The sequence below is a fragment of the Hypomesus nipponensis genome, chromosome 23 (genome assembly GCF_054491055.1).
Source record: "Hypomesus nipponensis isolate SF chromosome 23, ASM5449105v1, whole genome shotgun sequence".
Lineage (NCBI taxonomy): Eukaryota > Metazoa > Chordata > Actinopteri > Osmeriformes > Osmeridae > Hypomesus > Hypomesus nipponensis.
Genome location: NC_140383.1, coordinates 22,066,584 through 22,083,006, shown reverse-complemented (window position 1 = coordinate 22,083,006; position 16,423 = coordinate 22,066,584). Strand labels below are relative to the sequence as shown.

Here is a 16,423-nt window from a genome sequence, read left to right as displayed (position 1 = left end):
CACCTACTGTTGCAAGAAAGCTTTTATGACAAGTATGAGATGAAGGCTATACAGAAAGGTTTTGTTAAGTTTGGTGTGGAAAAACTTTACTGGCCTTCACAGATCCTGGATCTAATCACAATCAAACACATTTGGGATCAATTCTAACATTGGAAAGCCAGGTCTAATCAACCAACATCAGTGTACAAACTCCCCAATGCTCTTGTGACTAAATTATCTCACATTCCCACAGACTCAGTCCAAAATTTTGTAGAAAGAATTTCCCATAAGAGTGGAAGCTGTTTCGCTTCAAAATGGGCCCTAACTCCATTGTGAAATACATTTTGGGCCTATGTACAATGAATATGTTTCAGGAGAAGTTTACAGTTGGATAAAAAGCTATTAATGCCTATAGATTTAGATGTCATAAAATCTCCTGTAGGTGTCCAAAGACGATGGGCCCTATCTAGCACCCAGCGCAAATGACTTTGTAAACCGACGCAGGTGTCATTCCTATTTTGCACTCGGCGCCCAGTGGACTTTTCCCTCCACAGATGGACGTCGGTAAATTAGGGAATGAATTTGCGCTCCCGGGGGCGGTACAGCGAAAAAAGAAGGCATGTTCCTGCGCAAAAAAATGCTAATTTGGGTGGGTTTCTTCTCCCATCCCCATACAGTGTCACTTCTCTATCTTTTACGGCCCTGGCGAGAACGTCTGTCTCCTCAGCTGTGAACGCTCCTGGCGTGCGCCTGGCAAATCAGCCATTATAAGAGCAATCCGCGACGGAACAAACGCCCCTGCTCTTAAAGGGAATGTGAGATGACGCTCTGATTAGTTTATTGCACGTTACGCCGAAACCACACCGAGTAATCTAGCTTCTTCAGACCAACCCATTTTAGATTTGCATCGGACGCAAGAGTCAATTATCCCGCCAGTATAATAGCAACAGCCTCATAGTCCCGCCCACATAGTTACTTGCGTTACGCGTTTGATACTTGCGTTTCAGATCTTTAAAATAGTGGGCCTTTGTCAATATAGTGTATGTATGAAGACGGTTCTGAAGAAGCGTTCTACAAACAATATAATGGTTCTATAAATATTCTAAATGTAACTACAAGTTCTGGAGAAGTGTCACCTCCTGTGGAGTCGTTCGGCTAAAAGGCAAAGATATTCAGAAGTGACTCAGTTCCTGGAATGCAAACGTGAATTTTCCATCAAACGGCGTGTAAATGGTTTTGATATCATAATCACGCAATCAACTATGTTAATGAGGACGCCTCTGTGATGAACAACACTGGGGGAACACCACCCCCCTCACACACACACACACTTACTCAGACACACACACACGCACTTACTCAGACACACACACACACATGAGTACTCAGACACACACACACACACTCTCGCTTCCTGGCCTCCACCCCCCGGAGACAGCTTGAAGCAGTTCCATCATCACACAGAGTTTGATTATGATAGCTGCTCATGAAGCCTGTCTGATTGTGTTATTACCCGGTGATTAATGTGCGTGCTGATGGAGCAGTGTTGTGTGTTTGGTACCAGGGTGGAGCACAGTGACAGTGTTGGGTACCAGGGTGGAGCACAGTGACAGTGTTGGGTACCAGGGTGGAGCACAGTGACAGTGTTGTGTGTTGGGTACCAGGGTGGAGCACAGTGACAGTGTTGGGTACCAGGGTGGAGCACAGTGACAGTGTTGTGTGTTGGGTACCAGGGTGGAGCACAGTGACAGTGTTGGGTACCAGGGTGGAGCACAGTGACAGTGTTGTGTGTTGGGTACCAGGGTGGAGCACAGTGACAGTGTTGGGTACCAGGGTGGAGCACAGTGACAGTGTTGGGTACCAGGGTGGAGCACAGTGACAGTGTTGTGTGTTGAGTACCAGGGTGGAGCACAGTGACAGTGTTGGGTACCAGGGTGGAGCACAGTGACAGTGTTGTGTGTTGGGTACCAGGGTGGAGCACAGTGACAGTGTTGGGTGTTGGGTACCAGGGTGGAGCACAGTGACAGTGTTGTGTGTTGGGTACCAGGGTGGATCACAGTGACAGTGTTGGGTACCAGGGTGGATCACAGTGACAGTGTTGTGTGTTGGGTACCAGGGTGGAGCACAGTGACAGTGTTGGGTGTTGGGTACCAGGGTGGATCACAGTGACATTGTTGGGTACCAGGGTGGAGCACAGTGACAGTGTTGTGTGTTGGGTACCAGGGTGGATCACAGTGACAGTGTTGGGTACCAGGGTGGAGCACAGTGACAGTGTTGTGTGTTGGGTACCAGGGTGAAGCACAGTGACAGTGTTGTGTGTTTGGTACCAGGGTGGATCACAGTGACAGTGTTGGGTACCAGGGTGGATCACAGTGACAGTGTTGGATACCAGGGTGGAGCACAGTGACAGTGTTGTGTGTTGGGTACCAGGGTGAAGCACAGTGACAGTGTTGTGTGTTTGGTACCAGGGTGGATCACAGTGACAGTGTTGGGTACCAGGGTGGATCACAGTGACAGTGTTGGGTACCAGGGTGGATCACAGTGACAGTGTTGGGTACCAGGGTGGAGCACAGTGACAGTGGAGTTGGTGGAAACTGACCTACTCTACTGTTTCACTCCTCACTGATCAGTTGTTTGATTAGTAGAGGCTTATTCCAAACACGCTGGACTCAACACACACACACACACACACACACACACACACACACACACACACACACACACAAACACACATTCCTTTCTTTGCTGGGTACATAGCATACATGAATTTAAAACAGCATTTTCTGAGACAATTTGCAAAGCTAATATTTTCTAAATTATGCAAGCATCTCTGAAAGTATGATAGTGCAGTAATACATTTTCATTTTATTTTGCCGATGAGGTGTTTAAAGGGCTCTAGAAACTACCATGAATAATTAACGATCAAATGTTTAATTTCCATCAGATAGAAGATATTGTCATCTAAAAGGGGCTGTTAATATTCTAGCGTCCTAGTTTCACAGCCTGACTTTGTCCTCAGGTAGAAACGTTAAAATATGAGAGTATCTGTATTTTGCTTACCAAGTGTGTAGCTTTTAGATTGGAGTACGTAGTGTGCAGAGTGAAGTGTGTCTCTAGGCTACAGTATTCATTGAGTAGTGTGTCTCTAAGCTACAGTATGCAGTGAGTAGTGTGTGGCGTGCAACCCCTGTGCAGCAGATTTTGAAGGATTTGTTTTCACCGCAGTCACTAATCCTCTGGATATAAATACCTCGTCTTTTGATGGGAGTTTTAATGCCTGTTTGGAAACAGTCCAGACAATGTAAAACAACAGGCACATGTTTGACTAACTAAACGCTACTAAATATGTGTATTCTCTCCCATCATCCCAGCTTAGAGAATGTGACAGGGTTAACCACTGCCCAATAAGAATATAATAGTTCATTAGTTCTGGTGTGGATCTTGTTTGTGTCAGGAGAGCAATACAATGACTGTGATTTATAATAACACTGCCCATTCTGGAGAGCAGGCAGACTGGCAGAGATCTGCTGAGTAGTAAAACTGACACACCTTGTGAAAACAGCTCAGGCCTGACAGCTGAAACTCTGAAGCAGGCCAACACTGAGGCAGACTAACACTCTAGCATCAAACACTGAAGCAGACTAACACTGTAGCATCGAACACTGAAGCAGACTAACACTGTAGCATCGAACACTGAAGCAGACTAACACTGTAGCATCGAACACTGAAGCAGGCTAACACTGTAGCATCGAACACTGAAGCAGATTAACACTGAAGCAGACTAACACTGAAGCATCGAACACTGAAGCAGACTAACACTGAAGCATCGAACACTGAAGCATCGAACACTGAAGCAGACTAACACTGAAGCAGATTAACACTGAAGCATCGAACACTGAAGCAGATTAACACTGAAGCAGACTAACACTGAAGCATCGAACACTGAAGCAGGCTAACACTGTAGCATCGAACACTGAAGCAGATTAACACTGAAGCAGACTAACACTGAAGCATCGAACACTGAAGCAGGCTAACACTGAAGCATCGAACACTGAAGCAAGCTAACACTGTAGCATCGAACACTGAAGCAGGCTAACACTGTAGTATCGAACACTGAAGCAGGCTAACACTGAAACATTGAACACTGAAGCAGATTAACTCTGAAGCAGGTTAACACTGTAGCATCGAACACTGAAGCAGGCTAACATTGTAGCATCGAACACTGAAGCAGGCTAACATTGAATCAGGCTAACACTGAGGCAGACTAACACTGAGGCAGACTAACACTGAGGCAGGTTAACACTGAAGCAGGCTAAATAAATCAAACTAACTGAAGTAGTCCAACGTCCTCATGTTCTTGTGCGTGTGCGCGCCTAGTTGTGTGTGTGTGTCTGTATTGTGTTTGTGTAGGTGGGCAGTTGTCTCGGCAGGCCACAGCCTCAGTTGGCCCACTCCAACCACTTCTCCAACATATGTACACTCTGACACAAATATACACACACTCACACACCTACTGTGATTAGCTTTATTTGTCGGGCAATTGACTTCACAGCTTCACACCCCTTCTCCCTTTTGTTGTTGTTTAATTGCTCTCACTCTGTTCTCATGCTCCCACGGTTGTGACACCCACAGAGAATACAGAACACTGAACGTAGAACACAGAACGTAGAACACAGAATGCAGGTCCACGGGTGCAGCGGAACACTAGAGGTCCCCTTTGCTGGTTCTGAGAGACCCGATACATGGCTGGTTCTAAAAGGATACAGGATAAAAGTGATGAGTCATTTTTGGGGTCGGTTGGAAAAACAGTGTCCCAGCTAATCTGTAATCCTCAAAGAACACTGTCTGATCAGATTAGCAATGCAGATTTTACAGTTGAGGGGTTGAAGTGAGACAACGGGAAAAGCCTCAAGAGAAGCTTAAAAGTGTGTGGAAGCTCTTCTCAGGATTCATCTGGGCGTCCCTGGTCTCATCTCACTTCTCTGGGAGAAATGAAGCATTGAATTATGTTCCAGATAATAAAATCATGGAGGCTCCTGTCTATAGGGAATCTTGGTTATTATTTTCTATTTTGCCTGTGTGTGTTTCCTCAGTGTCTCTGTTACAGCACAATGCCAGTGCTTGGGATGAGTTATCTATTAAATTGATGCAGATTATGAATGGGCTTGCTGACTGTTTTGCCACAGGACGTTGGAACAGATCTTCTGGGAATACGGGTTTAGTGCATCCCTCGATCCAGCTGAGTAGTGCAATGCTGAGTTTTCACCAACACTAAGCATCGACAAAATTGTGTGATGTGAGAAAACATTTTCCCTCAGTGAAGATGGTCTTTTCCCCGTTTTGATATAAATCAATATTTAATAAAGAATATAAAAACCGAAAATGGGGTCACCGAAACAACTAGATTGGGTTTGAGGGGGGCTTTATATCAAAGTACGACATTGCAAAACATTCCTGGAACAAATGATGAATATAAACACCAGTGATGTGTATTTTGGGGATGTGTGTGTGATTGAGTCTCAGGTGAAAACACAACTGGACAGGTTTAGCTTTTTCCATTTGTCAGGAAAGGATTTCTGATTAGATGACACAGACCCAAATGTATCTGGAAGCAGCCATGCGGCCATGTTGGTCAGTCCATCCTGGTCCCTCCTGTTGCCTGGAGGAGCTTGTCGAAGCAGCTGTTATTACTGTGGTTGCCTTCAGTCGTGTTAATGGTTCTCTCTAGAGTACAGTACCTCAGTCTCTACCTTGAGAACCTCTGTACCTACAGAACCTAGAGAACCTCAGTCTCTACCGCTAGAACCCTAGTGTCTACCTAGGGAATCTGTGTACCTAGAGAACCTCTTTACCACAGTACCTACAGTACTTACAGTACCTCAGTCTCAACCTAGAGAACCTGAGTCTCTACTTAGAGAACCTCTGTACCAAGAGAACCTCCGTACCTACCCACAGTACCTACAGTACCTCAGTCTCAACCTAGAGAACATCAGTCTCCATCTAGAGAACCTCAGTCTCTGACTGCAGTACCTCAGTCTCTACCTCGAGAACCTCAGTCGTGAACTACAGTACCTCAGTCTCTACCTAGAGAACCTCAGTCGTCAACTACAGTATCTCAGTCTCTACTTAGAGAACCTCAGTCGTGAACTACAGTATTTCAGTCTCTACCTAGAGAACCTCAGTCGTGAACTACAGTATCTCAGTCTCTACCTAGAGAACCCCAGTCGTGAACTACAGTATCTCAGTCTCTACCTAGAGAACCTCAGTCGTGAACTACAGTATCTCAGTCTCTACCTAGAGAACCTCAGTCGTGAACTACAGTATCTCAGTCTCTACCTAGAGAACCCCAGTCGTGAACTACAGTATCTCAGTCTCTACCTAGAGAACCTCAGTCATGAACTACAGTATCTCAGTCTCTACCTAGAGAACCTCAGTCGTGAACTACAGTATCTCAGTCTCTACCTAGAGAACCTCAGTCGTGAACTACAGTATCTCAGTCTCTACCTAGAGAACCTCAGTCGTGAACTACAGTATCTCAGTCTCTACCTAGAGAACCTCAGTCGTGAACTACAGTATCTCAGTCTCTACTTAGAGAACCTCAGTCGTGAACTACAGTATCTCAGTCTCTACCTAGAGAAACCTCAGTCGTGAACTACAGTATCTCAGTCTCTACTTAGAGAACCTCAGTCTCTACATCATGTAGCTCAAGCATTACACCACCACAGCAAGCCTGTAAGCTTCGTGTGTACCCAGTATGTGTGTGAGTCTGTCTAACCGGCCGTCTGTGTCTCAGGACTACGCTGAGAAGGAGAGGACGATGGCGTCTGCTCTGGAGGACCTGAGAGCCAACTTCTACTGCGAGCTGTGTGACAAGCAGTACCTCAAACACCAGGAGTTTGACAACCACATAAATTCCTACGATCACGCACATAAACAGGTAACCCGCACTTCCGCTTCGCAAACAGCCCGATCCAGCCAGTGTTTGTAGTTGTTTCTGTCTCTGTCTCTGTCTCTGTCTCTGTCTCTGTCTCTGTCTCTGTCTCTCTCTCTGTCTCTCTCTCTCTCTCTCTGTCTCTTTCTCTCTGTCTCTGTCTCTGTCTCTGTCTCTGTCTCTGTCTCTGTCTCTGTCTCTGTCTCTGTCTCTGTCTCTGTCTCTCTCTCTCTCTGCTTTGGCTGGAGGAGATGTGAACCTTCTGGTAACAGAGCTAACGCTCCACAGCTCTGCAGGAGTCTCATGTGGACCTCTATAGCTGTCACAATATGGAGTTTGAATGGTTTTGAAGTCATTGTTGCTTTTAATACGACTGAACTGCTTTTCATACAGAGGGCCCTTTTCTTCAAGTAGCCCTTTCTGGAGTGATTTATAACCCCACCACAGCTCTCTGACTGCGCTCCGAAGCCAAGAACATAAAGCACCTCTCTCTTGCTGTACTGCACAGTCAGAGAGCTACATACATTGGAGCACAATGACCTCAGCAGTGGCATTATGCGTGTTCCTTTCTTTGCCCGTCATCACTGAACAGGTCCGCTTTTCCCGTCCCGACGCGTGCTAATCCAGCGATAGCCGCGAGCCGACAGTTTCCAGAATCGCGGCTAATGGAGAGCTAAAGATTTAATTCCAGCGTTTGTCCTCCTGTTTGATACGAGTGCTGACCCTGTGTCCTCTGCTGCTCACGCCCGCTGCATAGCAAGTGTCTCGGGGGTCTGGCCTGCTGTCAATAGCAGGGCTCAGCGCACTATTGACTGCTCCCTTCTCCACCCCTGCACCGTGACAAGGCTATTGAACACAACAGCGGGAGAGACGAATGGTGGATTACGGCTGGGGATTCTCACAGCCAGACACACACACAGGCAAGACCGACACACGGACACACCTGTGAATACAAACCGTGTACAGTGACACGCATGCACACCGTTACGCACGCGCACACAGGCGCGCTCACACGCATGGGCACACCCTAGCTTGCTCTCTGAAGATAAAACAGAAACACAGCAGGCCACTCCAGTCAACCTTCCTTCTGCCCCTTATTTCCCCTGCAACCTTTTCCCTCCTACCTCACATCCTTGGTCTCGCCCCATGGCCTCCCCGCTGAGCTCCCCTTGCCCCTTGTCCTCAGCCCTTTATCTGTTCTCTGCCCTCTGATCTCCCCCCTCTATCTCCCCCCGCCCTCCCCTCTGCCCTGCCCTCTGCCTCCTAGAGTTCTATAGATGAGGTTATTGCTCTGCTTAGACCTCTGCTGTTCCTGTCTCTGGCCCCCAACCAATCAGATGATAGATGTGAGGTCCAATCCCTTGCTCCCGTTGAGAGCAGTGTCATTAATGTGCGGGACCGAGGTGGCCTTTTTATTGCGGCAAAAGTATCCATCCAAACTGTCACAGGCTTTAGTTAATATCTCTGTCTGGCTGATAGCTTTTCATAAATGTATAAAGTGTGGCACATTCAACTGCATTTCAGTTCTTCTATTGACACAGCAAGAGAGACTAAATGATAGTAGTGGTTTCTGCAGTCACATGATGCTCTATTAATATCCTAGATGGCAGACCAGGTAGTGCCAGAGGTCAGCCTACCTGATGTCAGGTGAAGACTACATCCGCTTGACATAAATCCTCCCCCTCTTCCCCACTCCTCCCCCTCTTCTCCACTCCTCCCCCTCCTCCCCACTCCGCCTCCTCCCTTTCACCTCCCCTGCCAGGGGAAATACAATTACGGCAGCCTCCTCAAACAGGAAGGTCAGAGTGTTACTGAACTGTGTCTAACAGGTCTCAACATGACAGGAATAGCTAATGTTAGCATCTCCCGGGGCATCCTGCAGGATCCAGAGCTGTTTATATCCACACAGCCTGGCTGGCTAGCAGGGCCACGGCTAGCACACCACCACACTGCGCGACTTGTATTCTCACAGAACAGCATGTATTAGCACAGTGCGGTTAAGCACCACAGTTTATAAACATACTGCCAGGTAGGGTACACAACATATTTGCACAACAGAGAAACGTAGAAAAACATTTCTGAGCGTTGGCTAACAAACATAACGCAATACCACAAAAGCATACTGTGGTAAAGCTTCCCACAGACAGCACAAAGCCCAGCATGTAACATCACACTCACTAATGTGGTAAATGAAGCGTTATTGTAGAGATTGCCATCACTTCCTAGTAAAAAAAAAAAATATATATATATATATATATATATATTACCAGCATTGTGTACAACGCATTCTTTTTCTCCATCTCCTAAAAAATATGTCTGCCTGTGTATGGGGTCAGCACATTACCTCTCAGTGGGTTTAGGATACAGGCGGTTTCATTTTGGCTCATTTCAAATGTATATCCCCGATTGACCATGTCTGAACAGTCTATTGACTTTTAAACTTTGTGTCTGTGCACACGATAAAGACGTGCAATCTTACAACCAGGTCCAATCCTGGTCTCAGTTTTCTGTGACATCACACCCAGGAAGTGATTCCACCACGCATCCTAGTATCAGATAGCACTCATCCGAGGAAACAAATGCAAATTCATATCAGCAAGTTTGATCTGGAGTAAATAAGACAATTTCATGCACTTTAGCAGTCTCAGCTGAATCCAGTTTCTATTTGGGCAGAAAATAGGTTTGATGAAGCATGAAGTTGCTGTGAAATACCTTTATTAGCCCACGGCTCTGAGATTTCTTATCTTCACTGCTGCGTAACACATCACAATATGGGAGACTTCACATTGCACTTTCACTCAGTTCACAAGCCACTATTGACATTGCAATGCAGAACTGTCAGGCACAGTCTTGAGATCACAATCCATTGTCGCTGAGTTTGTGTTTCATTCTGTATTCACCATCCAGATATGTAGCGTGAAGCCTATAATTACTTACTCTATAATCTCATATATTCACAATATGCTGCATCATTTTACTCACGTAATATAAGGACAAGAGCTGCAATCCATGTAACATATTGAATACTATGTTGCCTTGGTGATAAACTGTGCATGAAGTATATTGAATTATGTGATACACATGATAACTGAACCCCTAAGAGGCCATGCAGTCACACTATACATTTTGTCAGCTTTACCATGATGACGAGTTAATTAAAAACATTTTTTTCAAGATCTCAAACAATTTGTCATGATCTCAAAATAACTAGTGTAATTTTTCTGATCATTTTCTCAAATGTGGCAAGACTAGTGTGACTGCACAAGTGTGTTTGGGAGCGTTAGTGTGTGTTTAGCTACGTTAGCGTGTTTTTAGGTACGTTAGTGTGTGTTTGGGAGTGTTAGTGTGTGTTTGGGTGTGTTAGTGTGTGTTTGGGTGTGTTAGTGTGTGTTTGGGAGCGTTAGTGTGTGTTTGGGTGCGTCAGTGTGTGTTTGGGTGCGTCAGTGTGTGTTTGGGTGTGTTAGTGTGTGTTTGGGTGTGTTAGTGTGTGTTTGGGAGTGTTAGTGTGTGTTTGGGTGTGTTAGTGTGTGTTTGGGTGTGTTAGTGTGTGTTTGGGAGTGTTAGTGTGTGTTTGGGTGCGTCAGTGTGTGTTTGGGAGCGTTAGTGTGTGTTTGGGAGCGTTAGTGTGTGTTTGTGAGCGTTAGTGTGTGTTTGGGTGTGTTAGTGTGTGTTTGGGTGCGTTAGTGTGTGTTTGGGAGTGTTAGTGTGTGTTTGGGTGCGTTAGTGTGTGTTTGGGAGCGTTAGTGTGTGTCTGGGTACTGCAGACTGTCTTTCTGAAGACTTACTAATCGTCGCCCTGTAATTATCCGTAACAGCAAGGCACAAAGCCATTTTGCCTGACTGTGTCAGGGCTTGATTGAAGAGACTTGTGACGCTGATCAATATTTTCCTCCTCCTCTGACACTGCTACACTGAATGATGATTCCTGCTATAATTTAATACACCAGACAATATTTTTTTTTCTGAAGATCTCAAATAATTTAATCTTGGGAAAACAAAGTTTCATAATTTCGAGATCTCGAGCAAATTATCCCGCTATCTTGGGAAAACACAATTTGTTATTCTAACGACAAAAATAACTTCTCGAGATCTCGAGAAAACAAATACAATTTAACTTATCAAAGAATAAATATATGAATGAAAGGCCTCTTAGGACTTCCATACAATTAACAACTTGCAGTTATACAGACTATTGGTTACATGCTAACAGCTCAAGAGTTTACTGTGTGCTACAAGATGTGGTGACAGACTGCACATGCTACTTACTATATGCCAACAGATGTGGTGAAAGATTAGACATGTTACTATATGCTAAGGTACCGTGTACCTGTTCTGTCCTCACAGAGGCTGAAGGAGCTGAAGCAGCGAGAGTTTGCCAGGAATGTCGCATCCAGGAGCCGCAGGGACGACAGGAAGCAGGAGAGGGCGCTACGACGGCTGCACCAGCTAGCAGAGCAGAGGAGGGAGGCAGCATGGTAGGTGGAACAGCCAATGCATCCGCAAGCACAACAGGGGAGGGAGGGAGCCAGCAAGCAGAACAAAGGATGTAGTTGGAATGGTATGGAACAGCCGGCATTCTAGCTAGGAGAGACGGGGATGGCATCATCAGACAGAGAGAGTCGACACCAGGCAGAAAACAGACAGCACACCGGTTAGCAGTGCAAGGGAGGAAGATGCATGGGTTTCTCTGTAGCCCCTTTTCCACAGCCTGTTCAAGCTGGAAATGTTGCCCCTTCCTGCCGCCTCACAGTTTTGTGTAAAAGGTATTAAGACGGAAAGGGAGGTCATATAAGTAGTGCGCTGGTCATATAATGACGCTGCGATTGCTCCCTTGATTCCAGAATGCCAGCAGGCTATCCAAAATCATACACGGGGCGGCATGATGCCGGCTTTGTTTTGCTCTTCTTCACAGCAATGCTGAGGGGTCTCTGACTGTCTAATTTCCTTTTTCTTTCAGTGCTCCAGGGAGTGGGCCCAAGTTCAAGTCAACTACTGTGGCGGTGGAAAGCAGCGTCTGGCACACCTGCAGCCGAGATACCTTCCACGTGGACGCGTGCAGTAGAGAACCCCTGCTGGACGGGCCCCCAGACTGCCAGAACCCCTCCCTCCAAGGGGCAGGGCACCACACCCAGTCCTCCACCAGCCCCTCCCCCAGCTGCAGCTGCAGCAGACAGGCCTCGTGGCCCTCCAGCGGCAAGGTCAAGAGGCAGACGTCCAGACGCAAGGTGGCCTTCTCCATCTCCCTGCCCAAGAGAGCCTCTCTGAGGCTGGAGCCGTCCGCCGCCGTGTTCTGCGAGAGCAGGGAGGAGGGAGCCAGAGACTGGGCCGGGCGACAGAGAGTCTCCCTGCCTCTCATGGAGCTCCTCTCCTCCCCTCTTGTGGACCACAGTAGGGACACTGGGGAGACAGGACTCGACCACAGCCGGGACGTTGGGGAGACAGGACTCGACCACAGGGATGACGCTGGCGTACCAAACAATGACCTCCCTCACCCTGCCCTCTCTCCAGACAGATGCAAGGTAGGGGTCGCGGGTCATGGGCCATCTCATGGATGGGAGGCACCAGACCCTGAAATGTGTGCTCCTGTGTTGTGCTCTGGGGAAGGAGCCAATCCTCTCAACCTCCCTCCAGCCCCAGCCGTCTCCAACAGCAACACCGCAGCCTCTGAGATCGGTGCCACCACTGCTTTCACAGAGAGCTCAGACTCACCAGCCAACAGCTCTCCACAGAGCAGCCAGGAAACCATAGAACCAGAGAGGCAGGAGACCCGAGAGCATGTCCCTGGAGGAGAGGACAGTTTGCCTGGGGAGGAGAGCCAGCCAGTCAACCTTTCTATGGAGACGATCCCCTCTGAGACTCCCTGCTCTTCTCCCCACAACCCAGAGGTACAGAGATTGACAAGCTCACCTCTCAACAGTCCCAGTAACCCCCCCTGCGGCCTCGCCAGACCCAGCCAGCCTATCTCTAACTCCAGCCAGCCTCTCTCCAGACACAGCCAGCCTCTCTCCAGACCCAGCAGGCCCTTCTCCTCAGTAGTGAGCCGGGACGGAAGCACGGTGCTCCAGTGGCCATCAGAGATGCTGAGCTTCACCCAGACACAGCCCTGCTTGTCGTACAGCTGCAACCCCCTTCTCTTTGACTTCAGGGCCTCTCAGGGAAGGACGAGCCAGTCTTTACCCTCATTGGCAGAGAAGTCCGAGGAGCCAATAGATGTGGACCGGGATAGCAAAGAGGCGTGCCTTGACCAGGACCTCAGTCCAGTCAGGAACGTGTGCGAAGAGGGCACGCTCCAGAAGCACCAGGCCTCCCTCAGCAGATGCGAGCATTCGGACACTCACGGCCACTCAAGCCCAAGACGAGCCGAGCGGTGGAGGAGCAGGGACGGCCGCCATTACAGGAGCCACAGGAAAAAGAAGAGGCGCAGGAGGAGGAGGAGACGACGGGAAGAAAGGCGGGAGGACTCCGACGGGGGAGCGAGAGATGTGGGGAATTGCTGCGCATTTCAGAGACGAGCCGAGTGTTGGGAGGGACTTGATAGCCAATTTAGAGGCCCCACTTCACAGCAAGTGCAGCCATTAGACAAGTCAAAGCAATCAGCTCAGAGCGTTGCTGCCACTGCCGAGGTGGTGGAGCAGGGAGAGAGGGAGGAGGAGCAGCAGCAGAGAGAGGACAGGGAGGAGGAGGAGGAGGGGGAGGAGGGAGGGCTTGGGGCAGGCTTGGCCGAGGAGGTGGGCAGCAGGAGACAGGGCCCAGCAGGAGGTCTAAACGAGCCAGCAGGAATTCTTTCTGATGAGACTTCCGTAAACACAGGCCAGGTGCTGGGGAGCCACAGGGGAGAACATTTACTGACAGAACTACAGACAGAACTACAGACAGAACTACAGACAGGTCCATCCCAGACACAAACACGTCTGAAAGAATCCCAGCCGGAGGAACCGATGCAGACGGAACCTGCACGGATAGAGACAGAGCTATGTCAAACACATCCCAAACTGACAGCAGAACCGCAGACAAGGATTCCACCGACCGGAGAAGAACAGACAGATCGACAGCCGAGGGAGTTGGAACCTGCGACATTGCGACAGTCATACTTACACGGCTGCCGCAAGAGTCCGAACTACAGCCCACCTCCGCAATCAGCTGAGAGAGGAGAGAGTTTGTGTAATGAAAGGGTGGGCATGCACAGCGTGCATGGGGAGACTCTGCTGAGCGTGGGTAGAAAGCGGAGTGCAAGCCGACCAGAGGTGGAAGAGGACTGTGGTGTCAGGACTGGGTCAGGGCTGCGGTCCCAGGGCTCCTGTGGTCCAGAGAGAGCTGTGACTGAGCTGGGGGCAGGCTCTGGGGCCGGGGGGTCGGAGGGGTCCACTGGGATGGGGGCATGTGCTGAGGCTGGGGCATCGGGGTGTGTCTGCTGTCAGGACAGCCCCCATCAACGGAAGAGACCACGAATGCACAGTGCCAGACCTCTGAACTCTTCACCTCTCCAGAACACTGGGACAAAGCTTGATAGAAACGTGGGAGATCTAGTGAACACAACCACAAATAGCGTTCATCTTGAAGAATCCCTTTGCAGTTCCGGTGCACAGGTTGCTTTGCAAGATAGTGTGGTTTCCCCAGCCTGCTCCTCACAGCCCCAGACCACCTCGGTATCTCCCCCCTCTCTACCTGTGACTGTCGACCCCTCTTCAGCCTCACCTGACTCCCCCCAAGACAGGGCTATAGACCAGCCAAGAGGACCTGGGGCAGACCATGAAAGTCCTCCTGAAAAAGCAGCTGTCTCCCTGTTGGGTCAAACCCCTAGCCACAGTGTCCCCAGTCAGCAACTACCCACCCCCTCCATCCAAAGACCATGTAGCCCCTACCAAAGGCCATCTAGCCCCTTCCACAGAGCCACTAGCCCTGCTTGCACTTACCACAGGTCAGCTAGTCCCTACCATAGAGCACCCAGCCCATATGCTAATCCAGCTAGCCCATTTGCTAGCCAAGCTAGCCCATATGGTAATCATGCCAGCCCGTATGCTACCCCAGCTAGCCCCTATGCTAATTCAGCTAGCCCATATGCTACCCCAGCTAGCCCGTATGCGAGGCCCTGTTTCCTCCCCCAGGGTGAGCCGGGCCCAGGAGTGGAGAGGCATAGCTGCCTGGTTCAGATCCACACCCACAGACGCCTCCTCCAGCAGGTGTTTCCTGCCAAGATCAAGGGCGTCCTCCCAGGTTCACCTGTCCACGTGTCTCCGCCCCCCATGCTTCACCCTGTCCACCTGACCTCCGGTTCCATCACCCTCCTCCAACACCACACTGCCTTCCTTCCCCCCCAGCCTCCCCTCTACCCTCAAGTCTGCCCTCCGCCTGCCCCCCCTCCTCCCTTCCCCGCGCCACCTCAACTCTCTGTGGTGCCCCCCCCTAGTCTGCACCCCATGACCCTGACCTTTCACCCCCTCCCAGGTCCACCCCTCTACCCGTCTCTGTTGCAGTCACGCACCCTCCTCCCTCTGCAACCCATGTTCTAGCCACGCCCCCTCCACAAGCCACGCCCCCTCCCCTGCAACCCACATCCCAGTCACACCCCCTCTTCTAGCCACGCCCATTCCTTCACCTGCAACCCATGCTCTAGCCACGCCCCTTCATCTATCCACGCCCCCTCATCCAGCCACGGCCCCTCCTCCCCCTGCAACACATGTTCTAGCCACGCCTTCTCCTCTAGCCACACCCCGTCTTCTAGCCACGCCCATTCCTTCACCTGCAACCCATGTTCCAGTCAGAGCATGTCACTTCTCTTGGAGTTTTACAGGGAATGGAGGCGAACAAGTAAAACAAAATGCGGAGTAGTTCGAGTTTCCACAGTAGACTTGATTGTTAAAGTGCACAGTAGAGATAGAGAAGGAGATGAGGAGACTATATGTACAATTCAGGGGCTAAGTGCTTTTTATTGTTACTGTTCTGGTTAACATGTTTCCGTCTGAGAGACAGCCAAACTGGAGTAACAGAGGAGGAACATCACTGGAGATATCCTACAATCTGTAGATATCTGCTAAAATATCCAACCCCTCTATAATGCAATTCCGGTTCATCATGAACAGAAGCACAATATAACTCAAATATAAGCCTTTTGTGTAGGTGATATGCATTCTAAATATTGTATTCCAGTGGTCAGAAGGGATACCCCTTAAGAAATGTGACCCCAAGCATTTATTCACGCAATGAAATGTGTCTTAGTGAAGGAGAGGACCTATCCAGTTTAAACCCTGTAACTCTTAATAACAACGTGTCACCATGTTGTTTGGTCGTCATCTAGGTCAGTGGTTCTCAACCCTGGTCCACGGGACCCCGTGTCCTGCATGTTCTAGATGTTTCCCTGCTCCAACACACCTGATTCAAATGAATGGGTCGTTATCCAGCTCTGCAGAAGCCTGCTTATGACCATTCATTTGAAGCAGGAAAACATCTAAAACATGCAGGTGTTTTCCCTGAGGACCAGGGTTAGGAACCACCGATCTAGGTAGCTTGTAGCTC

General features: G+C 49.1%; 1 protein-coding gene across 1 annotated transcript in view; it reads left to right on the top strand.

Moving 5' to 3' along the window:
• Positions 1-15,420, top strand: part of znf804a (zinc finger protein 804A) — a 34,532-nt gene extending 19,112 nt beyond the window's left edge. Inside the window, exons 2-4 of the mRNA XM_084688421.1 lie at positions 6,773-6,916; positions 11,255-11,385; positions 11,868-15,420. Coding sequence (XP_084544547.1) covers positions 6,773-6,916; positions 11,255-11,385; positions 11,868-15,420 — 3,828 coding nt within the window. The remainder of the gene's footprint in view (positions 1-6,772; positions 6,917-11,254; positions 11,386-11,867) is intronic.
• Positions 15,421-16,423: the final 1,003 nt, after the last annotated feature.